This window comes from Quercus suber, unplaced genomic scaffold (genome assembly GCF_002906115.3).
Source record: "Quercus suber isolate HL8 unplaced genomic scaffold, Cork oak 2.0 scaffold_479, whole genome shotgun sequence".
NCBI classification, from domain to species: Eukaryota; Viridiplantae; Streptophyta; class Magnoliopsida; order Fagales; family Fagaceae; genus Quercus; species Quercus suber.
This window is the reverse complement of record NW_027069930.1, coordinates 565,410-588,012: the sequence shown is the minus strand read 5'-3', so window position 1 is coordinate 588,012 and position 22,603 is coordinate 565,410. Positions and strand designations below refer to the sequence as shown.

The 22,603-nt window shown below is 35.2% G+C and overlaps 1 protein-coding gene and 1 pseudogene across 1 annotated transcript; one reads left to right on the top strand and one right to left on the bottom strand.

Annotated features, from left to right (window-relative positions):
- Positions 1-486: 486 nt before the first annotated feature.
- On the bottom strand, positions 487-4,487 carry LOC112029942 (protein P21-like; annotated as a pseudogene).
- A 4,901-nt stretch (positions 4,488-9,388) lies between these two features.
- On the top strand, positions 9,389-11,820 carry LOC112029902 (salutaridine reductase). Its single transcript, XM_024062589.2, has 5 exons — positions 9,389-9,500; positions 9,629-9,872; positions 10,677-10,745; positions 10,947-11,129; positions 11,227-11,820. Exons 1-5 carry the CDS (start codon positions 9,466-9,468, stop codon positions 11,602-11,604), a joined length of 909 nt encoding a protein of 302 aa, XP_023918357.1. The 5' UTR covers positions 9,389-9,465; the 3' UTR covers positions 11,605-11,820.
- Positions 11,821-22,603: the final 10,783 nt, after the last annotated feature.

The following is a 22,603-nucleotide window of genomic DNA, read 5'->3' as shown; positions in this document are numbered from 1 at the left end:
TTTTTAAAAAACGCCGCTATAGCTTGAGGCTTTAGCCGCGTTTATTAGAAATGCGGCTATATATCAGCTATAGCCACGTTTAAAATGCAATTATAGCCCGCATTTTTTGTAGTGAGGATTAAAAATTGAGGTTACAAACGTTGTATATATGTTCCATCGTAAAAGTTTTGGTACAACCTCACGTAAATACAACATGCACATGCTCATGTGCTACAAGCCCTCAAGCTTTTATTTGCCCGGTTACTTAATATTACTGGGCAATAGTTCGATCTATTGCTCTTAGCAGAAGAAAGAACTGCTTCAAGGGCAAATACTTGGAAAGAACTGCTTCAAGGGCGAATACTAACCACCGTATAGCTGAATATAATAGGGTGTGCACAATACTGCATGTGCTCACAAGCCCTCAAACTTTTATTACACCAATTAATATATAATATCACATACTAGCTACTAGGTATGTGCCTGTTACTAAATGAAAGAACTGATTCAAGGGCAGAACACAACCTTATAATTAGTACCACCTTTGCATGTAAATGTGCTTGTTTGATCATCCTTAGGGTAACTGTAAGCATCTGGGCAATGATCCTTGAAAAACTTCGAATAATTTGTAGGTCCACAACTCTCAGAATTACAACAATATTCATCGGTTTTGAATACGGTACAAAGGTTGTTACACCCTCCCTGAGCTCTCAACTTAGCTAGGCATTGCCCATTGATATCAGCTGTAAATCTTATTCCTCTAGCGCACCTACCAGAGGTAGGGCTAAAAGCCTAAAATCCATAGGAACATTAAACCCATCAACAGGAGAGATGTCAAAGAAATCCAGGTTTTGGTATTGGTTTAAAGCGAATTCGACAAGGGTGTTTAGGAGTGTACCATAGGCTTGACATTGAAGAAGTCCACCACAGTCACCGGTTTGACAACTGCCATGCCCAGACCCATCGAAACTGCACCAAGTGCGAGCCCAAATGTGGCCACCAATTGTGCCAGCATACATCAAGAGGCCAAGACTCTTTTGGGTTGAGTTGCCTGCCACCACCAGGGATGGCTACAGCCTAGACTATGTAAGGGCAACTATTGTTATCTCGAATCTAGGTGCATGGGCTAAGGAAATGGAAAGAGAAATGGATAGGTTTTTGAAAATGCTCATTTTGGAAAGTAAGAGAGAAATATGCTATAAATAGTGGTATGAGGTTGTGTTTATGAGAAGATGGGTAGGGGTTTATGTAGGGTTTGGGATTGGATATGGCCTGTGAGGGTAGGGGTGGAGAACTTACAGGGTGTGATTGACGAGTTAACTTCTTATTTGAAAATTGGAAAGCTGAATTTGTCTTGGCCTGACTTGACTTGAAGGCTAGTTCAAAATTTGCGTAGTGTAACGTGAAGCCTAATTCACAACTTCTCTGAAACTTTGAGAGGGATTTGCAAAGAGGATAATATATACAAATTAAGGAGAATTTTTTTTTTTTTTTTTTAATTCTAGCATTTTGCCCCATTTTCCAAACTAATTAGGAAAATACCCTTGTTTTGAAACTCGATTTTTGGACAATCGAGTTATAACAAATTGAAAATTAAAAAAAAAAAAAAAAAATTGCGTGGAACTCAAGTTCATGTAGCTCGAGTTCCATGCAATTTTTTTTTTTTTTTTTAATAAGTTTGATCACCCCATACCAGGTTTAGGGAGCCCTATAATGGCGTTTTAAAGCACTATAGTGGCATTTTCATGCATGTTTTTATTTTATTTTATTTTTTAAGTTTGATCGCCCCATACCAGGTTCAGGGAGCCCTATAGTGGTGTTTTAAATAAAACTCAAGCTCCATGAACTCGAGTTCCATGAAATTTATTATTTATTATTTATTATTATTATTTTTTTTTAAGTTTGATCACCCCATATTCGATTTTCTGCAAATCGAGTTATTCAAAAAACTCAACTTTGACATTATCAAGTTTTAAAACAGGGGCATTTCCCTAATTAGTTTGGGAAAGGGAGCAAAACGCTGGGTTTTTTTGCACAAAAAGGGCATTTGCCCATTTTGGCCTACAAATTAACGAGGATGTTTATATGTAGTTAAGGCCCTCTATAAAATTTATTATTGTGGGAATATATAATATGCATTCCGGTTCTATTGGAGAAGACCTACTTTTAATTTTTTAAAGTTGGGTTTACCTATTAAACGACTGAGGTATTATCTGCATGGGTCTAGTCGGCGGCTAGCAATGGGCGACACCGTGGCCAAAATGATGTAGGAACATTGGTTTACTGTATCAAAGTTGGCTGAATAAGTAATAGGCCTAGAAAAGGCAAAAGAGAAGGGAGAGACAAATGGGAAGAGTACTAATGAAACTCATTTTGGCTAGTGAAATAATGGCCACAAGAGACTTCACTATTAATAACTTGTATTTGTCGTGGAATAATGATAGTAACAAATTTTTTGTTCATAATCGTTGATATCGACCATTGTGATTGAGGAGGCATTATTTACACTTGGGTCTATAACCGATACTACTTTTATTATTCTCCAATTTTAACAAACAGTATCAATATTTAATTAAAAAAAATTTAGTGAAAAATATTGTATTCCTAAACCTAATGACCAATAAATGCTTCTAAAAATTTTAAGCACAGCTAAAAGTCTTGTTCATAGATGCCTGATTGTGCAAAATTGTGCATTGAGTTTTGATTGTTTTACATTCAACAGTATCTACACTCTTTTACATCATACCCAAAGTATAGACATTTATGGAAAATATGGATACTAAATGTACGTGGACATTCTATGAAATAGTGTACATTAAGGAGTGCGAAACAATAATTTCCCTATATATTTTGAGAGTTTGTGTAGTAAAGGCCACAAGCTAATTTAATCTTATTTATGTTGAGAAGTTATGGTCTAGTTATAGGGTAAAAAAACATACATCCTCATCTATATTAACATTAACATGGAAATGTTAAAAGTACTACAAATTTTTCTATAAAAGACATAAATCAAAGTGACATTGAATGTGATTAGTGTCACTTCCAATAACTAATTAATAAAAAAAAATGTTAATTACCTTTCTATGATTGGTATCACGTTAGTTTCATTATAAGTTTCACTGATAAAGAAATATGTTAATTAGAGCAACCACATCAGTGGTTGCAAAAGCTTGCAAAATACAAAAAGTGTTTAATTTTGCACATTTTAACAAAAAGGACATCCACATCAGTCCTTACAAAAGTGTGAAAATATACAAAATTGCTACAGTAGTCGTGCATATATTTACGGTTACTATAACTTTTTTATACATTATTTTAATATTTTTTCTCTACCCTGACTCTCTCTCTCTCTCTTTAACCCATAATCTCTACAAATGATAACCCCCACTGCCAATCACACAGACCCGACACCACCACCCACATCACTGTAACTCAGCACGGCCAAACTCCACCACCGCAACCCAGCATCGCAGTCCACCACTACCACAACACGAACATACCACAAAATCAACCAAAAATCAGACAAACCCACACACAGTTGTTGAGGACAAAATTTTCACACCACATGGAATTTATTTCATTGGCAATGAGCACCACATTAACAAATTATGGATTTTGGAAAAACCTATTTTAAAGCCAAAAGAGCCCATATTCACAAAATGACGCTGAAGCCTATGGTCCAAAACCCATAGAGATATTATCTCATCAAAGCCCATAGTTCAAGCTCATGGAACAACATCTCATTTTTGGCTCATGATCCAAGCTCATGAGTCTCATCAGGGAAATTTTGGGAGTCGTGATTTAGAAGGCTAAAAAGTATGTTCAATAAAGCTCCAACGATTCAAAGTTGATAAAGGAAAACATGTTGCTTGGCATGTCTTCCCCAATTCCCTGAACTATGACAAGTCAGTGTGCAATAGGTAGCATCTGGTAAGCCTCTCATATCACATAACACTTAAAATGATAAAACTCCTCATGGTCTTTACATAAAATTAATGTTAATCATATAATATAAGTTTAAAAATGTAATTATATTATTTCATATAAAGTATATTATTATTTTCATTTAAATCAATACCAAGCATATGGCTAAATCTATATTAATATCTCATATCTAGCATTAAATGCTCTCCTTGCTTTCCAAGATTTGGTCAAAACACAAAGAGACCACAATTACACCTCTAAAATTTCATCAAATATCAATCAACTAGTTTATTACTTAACAAAATTATATTGTAATAAAATCATAGACTAAACATATAATTTTCCAAAAGAGGAAACTTAGCCAAAAATACCAACAACAGCCCCAGCAGAAACTGCTTTACCTTCAGCAAAAGCTGTAATAGCTCTAGCAAAAGCTGCAACAGCTCTAGCAGTAGCTTAGGCAATTGACACATGTCCAAAAGTGACATCATCAACCATTAATGCTTAATCCCAGTAACTACCTACTATACCAAAAGAAGTAAGGATCCCATAGAAGTTATCTTACCATTTTTAGCCAAACCCATTCATTTAATGTTGAATCTTTCCTCTAGCAGAAGCTATCATTCAAGTGACATCATCCAACAATGTCAAAAGCTATAGCAGCTACTGTTTTATAGCTGACAGCTGTGCTAGCTGCTATACATCTATGACTGACAGCTGTAACAGTAGCTCCAGCAGCATTAAAATCTTAGAATTTTTTCTTTTAGCTAAAGCCCAAAAACCAATTAAGAAATCACTTACTTTGTCAAAGACTTTTCCTTATTTGCTAAATTTCCCTTCAATTAATTCTAATTTAGTTACATACTTGGCTTTATATAAAGAGGACCAAGCCACACACTAACACACCCCACTATCCATCTCTCTCTCTCTCTTTTATTCTGAAATATCATCATTTTGCTACCTATAAACACATCTCCATCTCCTTCTTTATTTTTCTTACAAAATCTCCCTTCTTAGAAAGCAATAAAACCCATGACATAACACAAAAAACCACTCCTGCAGCAACTATAAGCTCATGTGTTAACTATACTTAACCTTCATATTTCTCATACTTCCATATATTTTATAAACACATTCCTCACAAAATACCCATACATATTACAAACACCATATCTCACAAAACATATATATTTTTTACCATCTCCATATATCTTAAAAGACATCAAACTTATAGTTCTAAAAGCCCTTTTCATAGAAGGCAATATCACTCATATCTGACTAAAAACTAAAAGACCATTACATGGGGAAAATAATTTAAGTGCATGATAAAGGAGATAAACTTAACAACTTATGCACATAGCTGGACATATTCTCTCTCCCTCCAATTGCACCCATTTTTTCCCTTCAATCATGAAGTCACCATAAAATAACTCATAATATCATATTGTACCGCTGGACTCATTTTATCATGGTACTGAAATGTTATAAGCCAACTGATGTTATACAGTTGAAGCCACAACCTATGAAGATAAGTCATTATATTTTTATCTCCCAAATTATACAACTGAATATATTTTACTTCATTATCATTGTACTGTTGGACTTATGTTATTATGCCGCTAGAATGCTATTAGCTCATTAATGCTATACAACTAGAGCCACAAATCATATAAAGAATAAAGTGATGCTATACGGCTAGAGTCAGAAACATAAAAGATAAGTCAATGTTTTCTCAATCTTTGAAATTACATTATTAAGTATCTGTTAACTTATTATTATTGTACCTCTGAATGCAAGTTACTTTAATATCATCTCACAATTTAATAAAACATGATCTCACTAGTACTTCATTAATGAACATATATATTAATAAATTGATCTACCATCGCTGGACTTATTATTCGAACAAAAACCACTGATGGACATATATTATTCGGACATATACCACCGATGGACATATATTACTTCGACACGAACCATTGCTGGATGTGTAATGTTTCGACATAAACCACTACTGGATATGTATTATTTGGACATAAACTATTGTTGGACATATCTTATTATATTAAACATGAACTATACCATAGCTGGATATGGACTATTGGACTCATCCCATTATTAGACATATGACAATTAATTAATCATTCTAGTGGACATCACTTAACACACATAATAATAATGTTCAACTCACCATTTAATCAAATCTATTATGTTAAACATATTATTTATTTATTTTAGCCGTTATCATGATTCTAAAACTTTGGGATTTATCTATTTTGCAGGCTTAAAAATGCACTGGAAGCCATTGGTGTATGTGGCCCAATGTCGAGTTTCGGGTTGAACTCCCCAAAACAAATCCGAGTCTTGTAGAGTCACACCTCTAATGGAAGTCACGTGGCTACGAGCAAAAACCGCCCCTGACATTCTAGCGACTCCATTAAGGAGTCATAAAGTATAGCCTTATCATGCCTCAAAAAGTCTAGAATCACATATCATGAAGGAAATATCAGTTCCAACATACAAATTCTCAATATCTCTTAATCCAATAGCTCATGGAGCTAAGTCAACATTATTATGTTCAAGATATTCCTTGAGATGCCAAGCCACCTATCTCTCAACTATATGAGCTACTCCAACCAAGGCTTGCATCATACTTCTTACAAGCTTATAGCCCCCATAAAAAAGAAGCTTTTATGCCTAAAAGAAAAAAAATTTATCTAGCAATAGCAGCAAAGAAAAAAAAAAAAGGTTGAAAGTTCAGCAATAGAGGGTTGCATTAGTAGAAACCTCACTTTTCACTGGAATAATTTATTATAATTCATCATTTCGACCACAGAGGGCTCCAACGGTAGAAATCCCTCTTGTCGTTGGACATATTCATTTCTTATTCATTTCTCCAGCCATAGAGGGCATCAACAACAGAAAGATAAAAACCTCTCTTTCTGTTGGAATAATTTATTGTTACCCATTATCCCAGGCACAGGGGGCTCCAGCAGTAGAAACCTCTCTTATTGCTGAACATATTTATCTCTTCAGCAATAGATGGCCTCATCAGCAGTAAGCTCTTATGTTGCTAGACAAACACATTGTTATCCATCACTTGAGTATTAAAAGGGGGACCTCATCAATAGAAACCTTTTCTATCATTGGACAATCAATTCTCTCCTCCAGCGGTTCAATCAGATAAGTTCCCAACAAAAACACTTAATCGCCTTCCAAATTATTCCTATCCAATAGCATAAATATACACACATGCCTATTTGATCCTATTTATCTGCTCAGCAAAAAATTTACTCAAATAGCCTCCATAAATATTTCTCATCCCATCACTAAATTAGTCCATAAATATTTACTTTCTCATTACCAAATTGGGCCACGATATCAACCATTACCATAAAGCCCATAAACCACATATTTTTCCCTATTTTTTATTCAATGCTTGGCAAAGCCCAAAACCAGCCCTATGAGCCCAATGCACAAATCTCATCCCTTCAAAGCCCAAGACAATATATACTTGGAAATATTTAAAAAGCCCATGAGTCAAGTCCAAGGCAAAGCTATACCCATGATTCAAGTCCATGGCAAAGCTATATTATCAATGGAATTAAACTCCATAATCAAAGCCCATGGTTTAAACCCACGACGAATTTATTTTATCAAGGGAATTCAAATTCATAATCAAAGCACATGATTTAAACTCATGGCAATTTATTATCAAAACCCCAGTTTTCGTTGGCAATATCAAAAGCCCAATTTTCATTGGCAACATCAAAAGCTTAGTTCTTGCTGGCAACATCAAAAAGCCCAATTTTCATTGGTAACAACAAAAGCCAAATTTTCACTGGCAACATCAAAAGTTCAATTCTCATTGGCAATATCAAAAATCCAATTCTCGCTAGTAATATCGAAAACCCAATTCTCGCTAGCAACATAAAATAAAATAAAAATAAAAATAAAAAAAGCCCAATTCTCATTGGCAACATCAAAAACCTAGTTCTCATTGGCAACAAAAAACCCAAATCTTATTGGCAACATTAAAAGCCCAAACTAACTACTTGGCATTATTTTATCAAAAGCTCAAGCTAATTACTTGGCACTATCAAAAGCCCAAGCTAACTACTTGGCACTGTTTTATCAAAAGCCTAAGCTAATTACTTAGCTCTATTTTATCAAAAGCCCAGATTATTAATACTTGACAAATGTTATAATATACTAAGAGCCCAAGTACTATTTTTGGCAAACCATCATTTCAAAAAATCCAAAATCACTTTACAATAATATAATATCTTACTCAAAGCCCAAAGTTAATAATCTTTGGCAAAATAAATTTGTTTTCAACAAACACATTATACTTAAAGCCCAAAGTTAACAACCTTTGGCAAATTAAATTTCCTAGCAAGTATATGAGCTCATGAATCATTACAAATATTTATACCATATTATCTATCTCATGTAACACCATTCATTTTTCCAAAACCCATGGCAAACATATATCAAGCCCATGAAGAAATGTAAGTGTGTGTCACTAATAATTAAGCCCATAGAAATTATATTCAAAACCTATGGCAATTTTATTTATTTTACAAACCCATGGAAAATATTTACAAAAATCCATGGAAAATTATATTATCAAAGTAATTACTTATTCAATGATTATAATAATCAAAAGCCCATGGTAATTATCTTAAACCCCATGGCAATTATTATTTACCTTGCTATTTCACAAAACCACATAAAAGACTCAAATAAAATTATAATATTTCATCATGATAATTATTTATCTCATATTACTAACATTTAAAGCCCAAGACTAATAATACTTGGCAATATCTTATCAAAAGCCCAAGGTCAATAATACTTGGAAAATACTATATTATAAATATTTGAAACCCAATAATGAACAATTTTTTACAAATTATATTACTAAGCTCTTAAACTCATAGCTATAATTCATACCATATTTTAAACCATCGAATCTATTTTATAAAACCCATGGTAACTATTTATATTACGTAACATTATTCATTTTTCCAAAACCCATGACAAACATACATCAAGCCCATGGAAAATTATGAATTTGTGTTACTAATATTTAAGCTTATGGAAATTATATTTAAAACTTATGGCAATTATATTTAATCATTTATTTTACATAACACTCTCTCTCTCTCTCTCTCTCTCTCTATATATATATATATATCCATATCTAAAGTTTAATTATAAATTAACGGCTTGAGATTAAAAAAGAAAAAGAAAGCCTCAAACTCGAAGGTTGGGATGGATGTCATAGCTTACGTAGGCATAGACCTCCCACCCTCAAAAAAAATGAAAAAAAAAAAAAAGAGGGTGCTTACGTATAGGCGTAGAGCAATGGACCGAGACAGAAGACGTCATGGTCATGGATAACGTAGAGAACCCAGATACACCTAAGTATATAATTATATATAACCACTAAGCAAAGTCGACTTTAAACTATACAATTCAACCTTCAAAACCATAAAAATATCAGTATCATTCTTACCTTACTACATCGCTCGTATACATACTCTACACTCATCATTAATGGCAGAAACGACCTTGAATTCTGAGACGAAGAGGTATAATTTGATCTTTAGCTTTTGTCTTCTAATTGAATTTAAGCCTAAAGAATGTCAAATTTGACATCCTTAATTAATGCTCACCCATTTGTTTTTGTATTGACTTAAAAATTTTATTTTTCTTATAGGATTGCAGTTGTAACAGGGGCCAATAAAGGGTTAGGATTTGAAATATCTAAACAGCTAGCTTCAAATGGGGTCAGAGTGATATTAGCTGCTAGAGATGTCAGGAGAGGCAATGAAGCTGTTGAAAAACTCAAGGATGCTGGATACTCTGATGTGGTTTTTCATCAACTAGATTTGACGGATTATGCTAGCATTTCTTCTTTGGCGGATTTCATCAAAACCCAATTTGGGAAGCTTGACATATTGGTAATGCAACTAATGCATCCTTGAAACGATTCTGGCTACTGTTTTTGTTAAAGTGAAGATTTTTTGCTTGCTTATTTAACATACATGTTACATCAATGAATCTCTTGGTTTTTTAGTACAGTCATTAATTTTTTATATGAATTAAAGAAGGAAAGCATTAGTTGAGTTCTATATATATGAAAATAGATCATTTTGAATAGTATCTAAATGAGAGAATATTAAAGATATCGCTATCTCTACTAAAGAATTAGCATCTAAAATTGCAAAAAATATTTTATTTTACAATCTAAAAAGTTATTTTATCTATTAATATAAACAACATCTCAATATCTTAGTTTTTATTTTACACACCTTAAAATAATATAAGCAACCCAATAAAAATAATATATCTCTACAAGAGAGAGAATAAAAAATAATTTTAAAAAATAGAAACTTGCTATAGTTACATCTTACAATTGGAAACTCGGGTAATGCATCTTTCTTGTGGTTTGACCCTATAAAATAAGATATTTGGAGTTTTAAAACTCCCAATACTAATGCTATGCTCAAACTTGTGATCACAGTTGAATATGGATGAACTCAGGTTGATCTAATCACTTTATAAGTTTATTGTATCAAACAATAATGAATCTTAGTCTTTTTTTCCCCCTTTTCCTTTGTAATTTATTTTTCTAGGTAGATGAGAACTTGTCACTTGTTTAGCAAAATTAAAACCCAACATTATTAGTTGATGAAATCTTGCTCATTTCCCCGTTTTAACTTAACGCTGGTAGCTTTAACACTGATATTACTTAAAAATTGCAGGTAAATAATGCAGCGACTATTGGAGCCATAGTCAATGAAGAGGAAGTGTGGAAACTTAGTGTTGAAGAAGTAAGTCTCTCAATATAATATACATCTTTGTTTTCCTCAACTCTCAAGTTAAGGGCGTAATCCAGAATTTTTAAACACTGTTTGCAGCATAAGCATTTAAACCGAGAAGGGCATGGGTAGAGAATATTAAAAAAAAATAATAGTAATAAAATGTTTTAAACACGATTGCAGCAACATTTACCATTGCATTTGATGATACAGATTGTAGGTATAAATGCCAGGCCTCTAAAGGAACTTATAAAGCAGACTTATGAAACTTCAGAGAATTGTTTGAGAACAAACTACTATGGGATCAAGCAACTCAACAAAGCTCTTATTCCACTTCTTCTATTATCCGGTTCAGCAAGAATTGTGAATGTCTCCTCCTCTGTGGGACAATTAAAGGTACAAATTTGAAGCTCGTCTCATTGTAGCTGGAACTTTCGTATAGAGGCTTTAACCAATTAGAAAATAAAAATTTTAATTTGAGTTTATATTTCAGCGTATTCCAAATGAGAATGTAAGGAAGGTATTAGGAGATGTTGATGGCCTCACAGAAGAGAAAGTGGACAAGTTGGTGGAGGGATTTCTTGAAGAAGTGAAGGAGAATGTGGTAGAGACCAATAATTGGCCTGCTAATTATTCTGCCTACTTCATCTCCAAAGCAGCGCTTAATGCTTACACAAGGATTTTGGCACGGATGTATCCCAAAATTTTGATAAATGCAGCAAATCCTGGGTATATCAGCACAGACTTAAACAACAATACTGGTTCTTTGACTGTCGAAGATGGTGCGAAAGGTCCTGTGATGTTAGCTCTAATGCCTGAAGGTGGACCCTCGGGCCTTTTCTTTGATAAAGCGGTAGTGTCAACCTTTTGAATGTGAACATGATGGTATCCAATGTCTTCATATATGCGTACGCTTTTAGAGAGAGAGAGAGAGAGGGAGTGATTGAAGTTGTAGTTATTAGCTTTTATTTGTTATGTTGTGGAAGCTATTTCTAATCTTGCATTTGAATTTTAGTAAAAGAGTTGAGGAGAAAAATGGATTTTAAAGGTTTAATTTCAAATCATCCTCAAAAGGATTATTCTCAAATCTCAAATCTAAGATAGCAATTAATTGACACTTACAAATTCACGCCCATTCTTTCTCCTCAATGATGTTTTGCTAACCTGTTTGTGTTGAGATAACAAAAGTTTCGAAATTAATTTGTTGCAAAATTTAGTTAATTATAATGGATTTATGCAAACAAGAAACAGGAAAATAGGACATATAATTACGCAAGAACCCAAGGTTTATGTGGTTTGACATTGGACCTACATATGTGAATGTTCAAATAGCGTGTAAAACACTATGAACGTTTAGACCCTCAATTTACAAATTACCAATTCACGCTTAATATCAAACAATGTACATGCGGAAAATGAACATAAGCTTATAACAGAATTGATAAACAATCTAAACCAAATAAAATCACATCTATAGTAGAAATTAAATGACAAAGATTAGGAGAAAAGAGATATAAACACAAGGACAACAAAACAATTTGTTATCGAAGAGGAAACCGAAACTCTTGGTGTAAAACCTCTCCATCGCCCTCCAAGCGGTCAATAATCCACTAAAGAATGAAGTTGGGATACATGAACAGTAGAAGACCCTCCAAGCCTAATCTACCTAATGTACCTAAGTCCTCCAAGCTTTTTGCTCCAACGAGGTTGCGCCGGACCTTTATCTTCTTTAGCTTACCGGATTCCGCTATAGCCCATAGCATCAACCAATAACCATTGGTCCCTTCCTAACTGCTTCCCAAAACACCAAATAGCCTTCTCACAAATGTGAGTATGGTGAAAAAATGATTTGGGTAAGAAACTCTCAAGGATGTAACAATAGAGAGGGTGAGAGTAGAGGAATTTGAAGAGTCTTTGTGAAAAGATTGTGGATGAGTCAATCTTGTTTTTCTCTAGGGTTTCTCTCTAAAAATTCTCTCTAGAGGCTTTCTATATTTTGTGGGTATAAGGGTCTATATATAGTGGTGAGTGTTTGGAATGCAAAGAGTCATTTTTCCAAAACAGAGCTAGCTGGCGACTTGGCCTCACGACTTTACTGAGTCGCGAGTTCAAGCCATGAGCTAACTGAATGGTCAGTCTGGACTTTTTGTCCTGTAGTGTTACAGCTAGCATGACGGTTTAGCTTCTCTGCATGCTTCACTTGTGTGCATCTTCTAGCGGCTTGCCAGTCGTGAGCTACCCGCGAGTTCCAGTCGTAAGTCCTTGCTTCACTGCACAATCTTGAGCAATTCTTTACACTCTCTCACATATTACAGTTACAAGATTCCTACTTAAATACAGGGTTTCTAAGTTTGGCATGGAATAAAGCCAACATAATGGTTGATTAAATTCAACCGTACAATCTCCCCATTTGGCTATTCCATGACAAAACCTTACAACAAACTCTAGACTTAACGCGTGAGTTAGGAATAGTTAAGCAAAACTCACTCACACCTAACTCTAGAATTTGTGAAGCTCTTAAACCATAAGAACAAGTGTCTCCTGAAACAAAACAACACAATATGATCATTGTATGCAAAAAACTTGTAATGCATATGGAGCAAGCACAATGGGATCAAGCAAAATGGATATAAGTAATATACCATGGCTTGACTAAAAACGAACAATCAATATATATAGTGATCACAATGCTCATTCACACATGGAATGAACATCCGGACATGCAAGCTAATAACCTTAATTGTAAAGTATCATTTGCATGTCCAATAGTATATGAATCAAGGATATAAAATCCAACAAAGGGCACAAGAGTGATGTACATAAAGAAAATGCATGACATCTTATATATAGAATCTTAAAAGCTTAAAACTGAATGACATCTTATATATAGAATCAAGTACCAACAGCATTGACAAAAATATTAACACCATATCCACACAAGAGTTTATATATAAATAAATGACTATAAACAGGACAACTCCCTCTTCCAGTATGCACACTTCTCCTTCTTGTGTTGCTCTCCCCTTTACTATATGCTATCTCTATCCTCCTTTTTGTCACGAATAGCTAAAGACTCTCTTCTAGCTTTTATTGAATAGCATCTAACTATGTCTCAATGGTTGTGAGACGCACTTGTACTTGGTTGTTGGTGGAGTAGAGAAGCTGTTCTAGACTTGAAATCCGTTAATATACACTCTTAATCAAAGTGCTTAACCTGTCAACTTGAGAGCTAGGTGATGCAGATGGAGTGCTAGTTGTTTGTATCTCAAAAGGAATGGGAGAACCAGTCTCGGTATGCACAGTTGTAGCTGAACCTTGACTTGATGAAGTGGCATGAAGAAAAGGTTCACTTTTAGGTGCTTTGGAAGAGTGACTTTTGCTGGTTTGCAGTGAAAACATGGACAATAGACGAAGATGATCTATTTTCTTCCCATCTGTTGGTGGACTTACCCCTTCATGAACCATGATCTTCATGACAAGACTACAAAAAGGGATACATGTTCGTGTTGCTGATCGAGCTGCTGTTTTCCCAATGATCTGAAAATGTGGGCACATATGTCAATTGGAGCTCCTGTGATTAGGTCACATAGAAATTGCGCTCTTCCAAGGTTGATGAATGCAGTGTTTGAGAGTGGATACAGGTTGAAGAACATGATCAACTTTAGAGCCGTCAGATCAGGTGCAAACTTTGCAGTCCCTATGGATGTGCCTTTGCTTAAAACTCATGGTCAGGCCCAAGAACTTGAAGTATGTCCTGTATCTGAGGCTATCTATCATCATACAGAGTGAGGTCTACATTTGTCGGTCTAGTGATGTGAAGAACCTTTGCAATGTAGTCTGGATTGATGGAAAACTCTTTTCCTTGCACCCAACATTGCAGCTCAACTCTCATGTATCTAGCATGTCAATAGAACTCTTTAACTAGATCTTCAATCGGGTCCTCGAAGTTCCCGAACAGATCATCCTAATCTCTTGCTTCAAATATCTTAGGAATAAATGTTGTCCTCAGGATATCAAATTTTACAACCCTTTGCACCACAGTAAGACCTTTTTAAAAATGCTGTCAAAGCTTTGTGAATTGAGTGGAGTCCTGAATCTCTCAATGTTTGAAGCATGAGACGAGCGACGAGTCCATTTTGAAATAGGGGATGATGGAGGATCAGTTTTAGGCTCTTTTCCTCGAGAGGAACAACAAGACATCTGCAAAATAACATGCACACAGCAAAGAACCAAATGCAGCACCACAAGACACAATGATCAATTTGGTTAGATTCGGAAAAAAAAAATGAAATTCAGAGGGAGATCTCACTCAATCAAGTAAAGTGAACCAAGTCAACACCAATTAATCAAAAACAACCCTGATGCATTGTATATTTAAAATGAAATAGGTGAACAAAAATGATGATTTTTTTAGAAACAACTCAGTGGAAAGTAATCACTGAATATCACACATTCACAAATAACTGACATTGTGACACTCTACCATGAACATGATATGCACAAAGCACCATAGTTGTGAAAAACAATATAGAACACAAACACCAACACCAATAGGAAAAACATTGAGATAAGCATCTAACAAATAATATCACAAATACTCAAACAAACTCATTTAAAAGATATAAACCAAACCCATGTTCGAACATTATAAATATCACAAGTCAGAACCACAACTCACTGAGTCAAGAAAATAAAGCTCAAAACATGAAATATGTAGTGAGAAAGAGAAAACCCATACCTTTTCTTTGAATATTTGTGGTTGAACTGATGCAAAATGGGCGTTTTTCGAGAGTGACACGGTGAGTTTGAGCGAGAGTTGAAATGGGGAAAACAATGAACAGTCACAAAAGTTAGAGGGAAAACTGAAAAATTTTAAAAACTGCCCTTAAAATGCAAAACTCGCGATTTTCACGACTGAGTCAAATTGCATGCAAGTTGCCAGGGCCAGCTGCCAGAACACTTAAAAACAAAATTTTGAAAAAATTTTCTAGGTGTTTTTTGTGATTGGAAGGTCTACCTGCGAGAAAGTCGCGAGGTAAGCCACGAAAATCTCTGTGTACCCCTCATGACTGGATCTTCCACCCGTGCACAAGTTGCCACATTGAGCTGCGAGAAACATAAAAACCCAAATTTTGAAAAATATTCTAAGTATTTTTTGCGACTGGGACATTGACCTGCTAGTGAGTCGCGAATACCTTCTGAGTAAAGTTTGTGACTAGGGGTATGCGAATGGACCAACCTGCGACTGAGTCGTCAGAACAGGGCAACAATGTTTTTGAAATTTTGATAATTTTTGTAAAAAAAAAAAAATACTTTCCAAAAACAACTAAAACACTCAAAAATCTTTTTGTGTTTGATCAACAAAGATTGAACATGTGAAAACACATTTAATCAAGTACAATCATACAAATGAATATGGCATTCATTGAACATAGACATGTGTGATGTGTGTGGATATCAGAAATGAGATAGTCCTTAAACTAATGTGAAGTTTCAATGATTAATTCAACCATGACATACGCAATTAGCACTAGATAATGTGACTTATCTCAATTATAGCAATATGCATATATGACCTCCCACATACAACTTGATAATCATAACTTTGAAACTTTTCATTTGACTTCATATATATCACATCATTTGATCTTTTTGAAATAATACATTTCATTGAGAGATCGATGCCTGAAATTTTTGATATTTCAATTTGATGAGTTAGCCTTTGGCTTTTTGGGCATAATACATTTTATTTTTGGTCGCTTTCCCTTTTTCCTAGTCAAATATTAGTACGTGTGACAGACTTTTGCAACTCAATATCTCTTTTTATTTGGAGATTTACATTTGGTGAGCTCTTCAAGTAAAAGCAATAAAATAAAATAGTGGGAAGATATATAGGCACAAGTTTATGCATGTCTCAAGATCAACAAAATCATTCACTAATCATTCATGACAAGTGTTAGGACATATGTGATTTGCTTGTTAGAAACATATGTCATTATTTTATGTAATTGACAAATCTTTTGACAAACGCACTTTACTTGTAATTTGGTAGATCTAGGATGTGTTAAAATACTTTAAGAAACCATGTTTCAAGATTAAGTTTTGAAGCCTTCAAGTCTGTCAAAGAAAACAAGCTGAAAGTGCAAAGTTACTAAAGCTTGACAACTAGCATGTGTTGAGATTTAAGGAAGCTATTTTGTCCGTGACTCGACAGCTATCTCAATAGATGCTCAACGGCTTCTATCTATCGAGGTTTATAAAATCAGAATTTCTGATTTGATTTCTTGGGATCCCTAGATGTGTCTTTAGGCCTTTTTTTCTTCTAACCCTAGACATATAAAAGGATTTTTTTAAGAGCCATCAAAGTGTTCACAAGTTGCACAAGCATTGAGCAAACTCTGTTCAAGCAAATTGTGACCAGAGACAAGGTTTTGACCTAGTTCATCTCTTTTGAAGAAGTAAGGTATATGCACGTTTGGGTTTTGTGACCAAGCATCTTCTTGATCTTCATCGTGGATGAACTGAAGAACTTTGTAGCCAACAACTCTTTCTAGTTGGTGATTGAAGTCACGTATTGGGATCCACGCAATTGGTTAGTCACATACTTGGGAGCCGTGCATCAAAAGGGGAAATTATCACTACAGAACAAGTCCAATTAGATATTAGGGTAAGGGTTCAACTATATGTTGGTAAGGTACTTGGGATTCCTTTACTTGTAACTGCTTGTTGTGATAATAGTGGAGTTTCAGGAGTAGTGACCTGAAAATCATCCGATGGGGTTTTTGCCATCATGTTTTCCCCATTCGTAAACAAATCACCATGTTATTTATTTTCCACTGCATAAGTAGTTTATTGGTGATTTTTTTGTGCTACCACGCATTTGCATGTTAAATTGATTAATTAATAACTTGGCTAATTAATTAATTTAATCACAAGGGGTCAATATGTTTGTGGCCTATCAAGTGGTATCAGAGCAGACACATTCTGATTAGGTTTATTCTTTGCTGTGTTGATCCATTAACCCTTATTGTTATGGCTGTAACCGGCTTGAAGAGATCTTTGTTTTCAAATACATCTTGTTTTTCTAATCTCTATTTGTTTGAGTGTCTCAGAAAATACAAGTCTAAAAGTTATTTAAATTCTCTTATGATGAATATTGGAAAAGATCGTAGTTTAACTAAGAGGAAATTAGACTGTCTCAGAATAAGAATGCCCAGAGGAGTTTGTCTGAGAAGAGTAAAAATCAAAGGCTTAGCTTGTAAAAGGCAGATGAGAGAAAGTATCATTCCCACCGATCTGTCATCTAAGCATGAAGTGTGTTTTATGATGAAATCCGCATTCAAAGTTATGGACACGTGTTTGTGGTACCTTGATAGCGGTTGTTCAAGACACATGACTGGAGACTGATCTCTCTTCAAGGTTTTTGAATTTGAGAAAGGTGGCAATGTCACTTTTGGTGATGGGAGCAAGTTACAAATTAAAGGGAAAGGAATCATCTCTCTACCTGGACTACTGAACATAGCAAATGTTCTCTATGTAGAAGGTCTAAGGGTGAACCAGTTAAGCATAAGTCAGATATGTGATCAAGACTTCATGGTATTGTTCTCAAAGGGAAAGTGTCTTGTCATGGATGAGTCTGGAAAGAAACTCATAAGTGGGGTTCGCACTTTAGACAACTGTTATGGTTTGGTTCCTGATGCTGATATTGTATGCAACGGTATTCGTTTGCCAAATGAAGATCTATGGCATCAACGAATGGGACATGCTAGTTACAAACATCTTTCTATTGTATCTAAGTATGACTCTGTCTTAGGGATACCAAAGCTTAATAGAATAAACAATGTGGTGTGCAGACCATGTCAGCTTGGAAAATAGACAAAAGCTAAGCATCCAAGTACTCAGACGTCAGCTACATCTAGACCATTGGAGCTTCTACATTTGGATCTTATGGGTCCAACTAGAACCGAGTCTCTTGGTGGTAAGAGATACATCATGGTTGTAGTAGACGACTTCACTAGGTACACTTAAGTCATTCTTCTACGATCTAAGTTTGATGCTCCTGAGCACATTAAAGCCTTGTGCACAAGACTGCATAATGAAAAGAGTCTAAAGATTGATCGAATTTGAAGTGACCATGGTAAAGAATTCGAAAACTCATATATGGAGTCATTTTGCACAAGATCAAGTATATCTCAAGAATTGTTTGCTCCTATTACTCCTCAGCAAAATGGTGTGGTAGAAAGAAATAACAAGGTTATTCAGGAGACGACCAGAGCTATGTTGCACAACAAAGATGTGGCTAGAAACTTGTGGGGAGAAGTTGTTAACACTGCATGTCATACGGTTAATAGGGTGTATTTTAGACCCGGTACCGAAAAGACTCCTTATGAGTTATGGAAAGGAAGGAAGCCGAATGTGAAGTATTTCAGAATCTTTGAAAGTACTTGTTTCATCCTCAAGGATAGAGAAAATGTGGGAAATTTTGACTCTCGAAGTGATGAAGGTATATTTCTGGGATACTCCTCCACAAGCAAGGCTTATAGGGTATACAACAAAAGAACTATGAAGGTAATGGAGACAGTGAATGTTGTTATTGATGATTCTTTAGATTCCAATTCCGAAAAAGGTATTGAGGAACTCCCTAAAGAAATTCTTCATCCTGAGCCTAAGGAAGTTCAAGATATTGCTGAACAAGAACCTGCATCTCTAAGTACTCCCGGTACTCCTAGTGTTGAGGAAGACTCTGCAGATATACCCACTTCACCAGATTCTGAGTCTCATTTAGAGAAAGGACCTTTCTGCAGGATTAAATTAAATCATCCTCCAGAAGTTATTGTGGAAAACATGAATGAACTCACATTAAGGAAATGTATAGTTGATAAATGTGTTGCTAACTTTGTGTCTTATTCTTGTTATTTGTCACAGGTTAAGCCCACAAAAGTTGAGGAAGCTCTTCAGGATGAAAGTTGGGTTAAAGCAATGCATGATGAACTACTTTAGTTTCAGAGAAATGATGTTTGGACCTTAGTACCTAGACCAGAGGGTGAGCACATCATTGGCACAAAGTGGATATTTCATAACAAGATTGATGAGGAAGACAATGTGATTTGCAACAAGGCTCAGCTTGTAGCTCAAGGATACTCTCAAATGGAATGAGTAGACTATGATGAAACATTTGCCCCAGTTGCCCGTATGGAGTCCATTAGAATTCTCCTTGCCCTAGCATGTCATCTGAAGTTCAAACTCTATCAAATGGATGTGAAGACTGCTTTCTTGAATGTGTTGCTTAAAGAGGATGTCTATGTGGCTCAACCAAAAGGATTCATTGATCCACACTTTTCGGTTCATGTGTTGTACCTCAAGAAGGCACTTTACGGGTTGAAGCAAGCCCCTAAAGCTTGGTATGATAGACTTACACAATATTTGGTATCACATGGGTTCACAAGAGGAAAGGTTGATTAAACACTTTTCATTAACAAGGAAGATGGCGAGTTAATTGTTGCACAAGTCTATGTTGACGATATTATCTTTGGCTCAACTAAGGATGAACTAGTTCATGGCTTCTCAAAACTCATACAAGTCGAGTTCGAGATAAGCATGATTGGAGAGCTGACTCACTTCCTTGGACTACAGATTCGTCAACAGATTTACCCACACTGATGATCAAAAGGCAGACTTGTTCTAAAAACCTCTTGACAGCAAACGTTTTGAATTCCTTCGTCAAAACATTGGTGTTAACTCCATGGATTGATCTCCTTCTCTCTCATGCATTTGCATCTAGTTTTAAGCTTTGTTTAACATGTTTTTATTTGTTTATTTTCAGTTTTGTTTATTTTTTTTATATAAAAATTTAAAAAAAATTGAAAAATCAGAAAAATACAAAAACAGTGTGTGTCCCAAAGAATCACATATGATTGCCTTAAAATGATTTATAAAGTATGTCAAAACTACTGCTGAGTTTGGTGTGTGGTATAGCAAGGACACAAATGATGTCTTAGCTCGGTACTCTGATGCTAATTGGGCTGGCAATGCTGATGATAGAAAGAGTACTTTGGGGGGTTCTTTTTATATGAGTAACAATCTTGTCTCCTAGATGAGCAAAAAGCAAAACTCCATCTCTTTATCCACTGCAGAAGCTGAGTACATTGCTGCAGGTAGCTGTTGCACCCAACTCCTCTAGATGCAAAAACTCCTTCATGATTATGGTATTTGTAAAGGGCATCTTACTATCTACTGTGACAATACCAGTGCCATCAATATCTCTAAGAATCCGGTTCAACATTCTCAAACCAAACACAGAGATTCGACATCACTTCATTAGGGAGCTTGTCGAAGATGATACTCTTACTCTTGAGTTTATTCACACTGATGATCAAAAGGCTGACTTGTTCACCAAACCTCTTGACAGGAAACGTTTTGAATTCCTTCGTCAAAACGTTGGTGTTATTTCCATGGATTGATCTCCTTCTCTCTCATGCATTGGCATCTAGTTTTATGCTTTGTTTAACATGTTTTTATTTGTTTATTTTCAGTTTTGTTTATTTTTTTTGATATAAAAATTTGAAAAATCAGAAAATTCCAAAAACAGTGTGTGTCCCAAAGAATCACATATGACTGCTTTAAAAAGATTTATAAAGTATGTCAAACCTACTACTGAGTTTGGTGTGTGGTATAGCAAGGACACAAATGATGTCTTAGCTGGGTACTCTAATGCTGATTGGGCTGGCAATGCTGATGATAGAAAGAGTACTTTGGGGGTTCTTTTTATGTGAGTAACAATCTTGTCTCCTAGATGAGCAAAAAGCAAAACTCCATCTCTTTATCCACTATAGAAGCTGAGTACATTGTTGCAGGTAGCTGTTGCACCCAACTCCTCTGGATGTAAAAACTCCTCCATGATTATGGTATTTGTCAAGAGCATCTTACTATCTACTGTGACAATACTAGTGCCATCAATATCTCTAAGAATCCAGTTCAACATTCTAAAACCAAACACAGAGATTGACATCACTTCATTAGGGAGCTTGTCGAAGATGATACTCTTACTCTTGAGTTTACCACATTGATGATCAAAGGCTGACTTGTTCACCAAACCTCTTACAGCAAACGTTTTGAATTCCTTCGTCAAAACTTGGTGTTATCTCCATGGATTGATCTCCTTCTCTCTCATGCATTTGCATCTAGTTTTATGCTTTGTTTAACATGTTTTTATTTGTTTATTTTCAGTTTTGTTTATTTTTTTTTATATAAAATTTTAAAATCAGAAAATTCCAAAAACAGTGTGTGTCCCAAAGAATCACATATGACTGCTTTAAAAAGATTTATAAAGTATGTCAAACCTACTACTGAGTTTGGTGTGTGGTATAGCAAGGACACAAATGATGTCTTAGCTGGGTACTCTAATGCTGATTGGGCTGGCAATGCTGATGATAGAAAGAGTACTTTGGGGGTTCTTTTTATGTGAGTAACAATCTTGTCTCCTAGATGAGCAAAAAGCAAAACTCCATCTCTTTATCCACTATAGAAGCTGAGTACATTGTTGCAGGTAGCTGTTGCACCCAACTCCTCTGGATGTAAAAACTCCTTCATGATTATGGTATTTGTCAAGAGCATCTTACTATCTACTGTGACAATACTAGTGGCATCAATATCTCTAAGAATCCAGTTCAACATTCTCAAACCAAACACAGAGATTTGACATCACTTCATTAGGGAGCTTGTCGAAGATGATACTCTTACTCTTGAGTTTAACCACATTGATGATCAAAAGGCTGACTTGTTCACCAAACCTCTTGGCAGCAAATGTTTTGAATTCCTTCATCAAAACATTGGTGTTATCTCCATGGATTGATCTCCTTCTCTCTCATGCA

Bases quoted from the DNA above. Each gene is read 5' to 3' on its own strand.
- LOC112029902 (XM_024062589.2), top strand. From the start codon at position 9,466: ATGGCAGAAACGACCTTGAATTCTGAGACGAAGAG. The intron at 9,501-9,628 runs GTATAATTTGAT...TTTTTCTTATAG, and splicing joins TTGAATTCTGAGACGAAGAG to GATTGCAGTTGTAACAGGGG. The intron at 9,873-10,676 runs GTAATGCAACTA...TAAAAATTGCAG, and splicing joins TTGGGAAGCTTGACATATTG to GTAAATAATGCAGCGACTAT.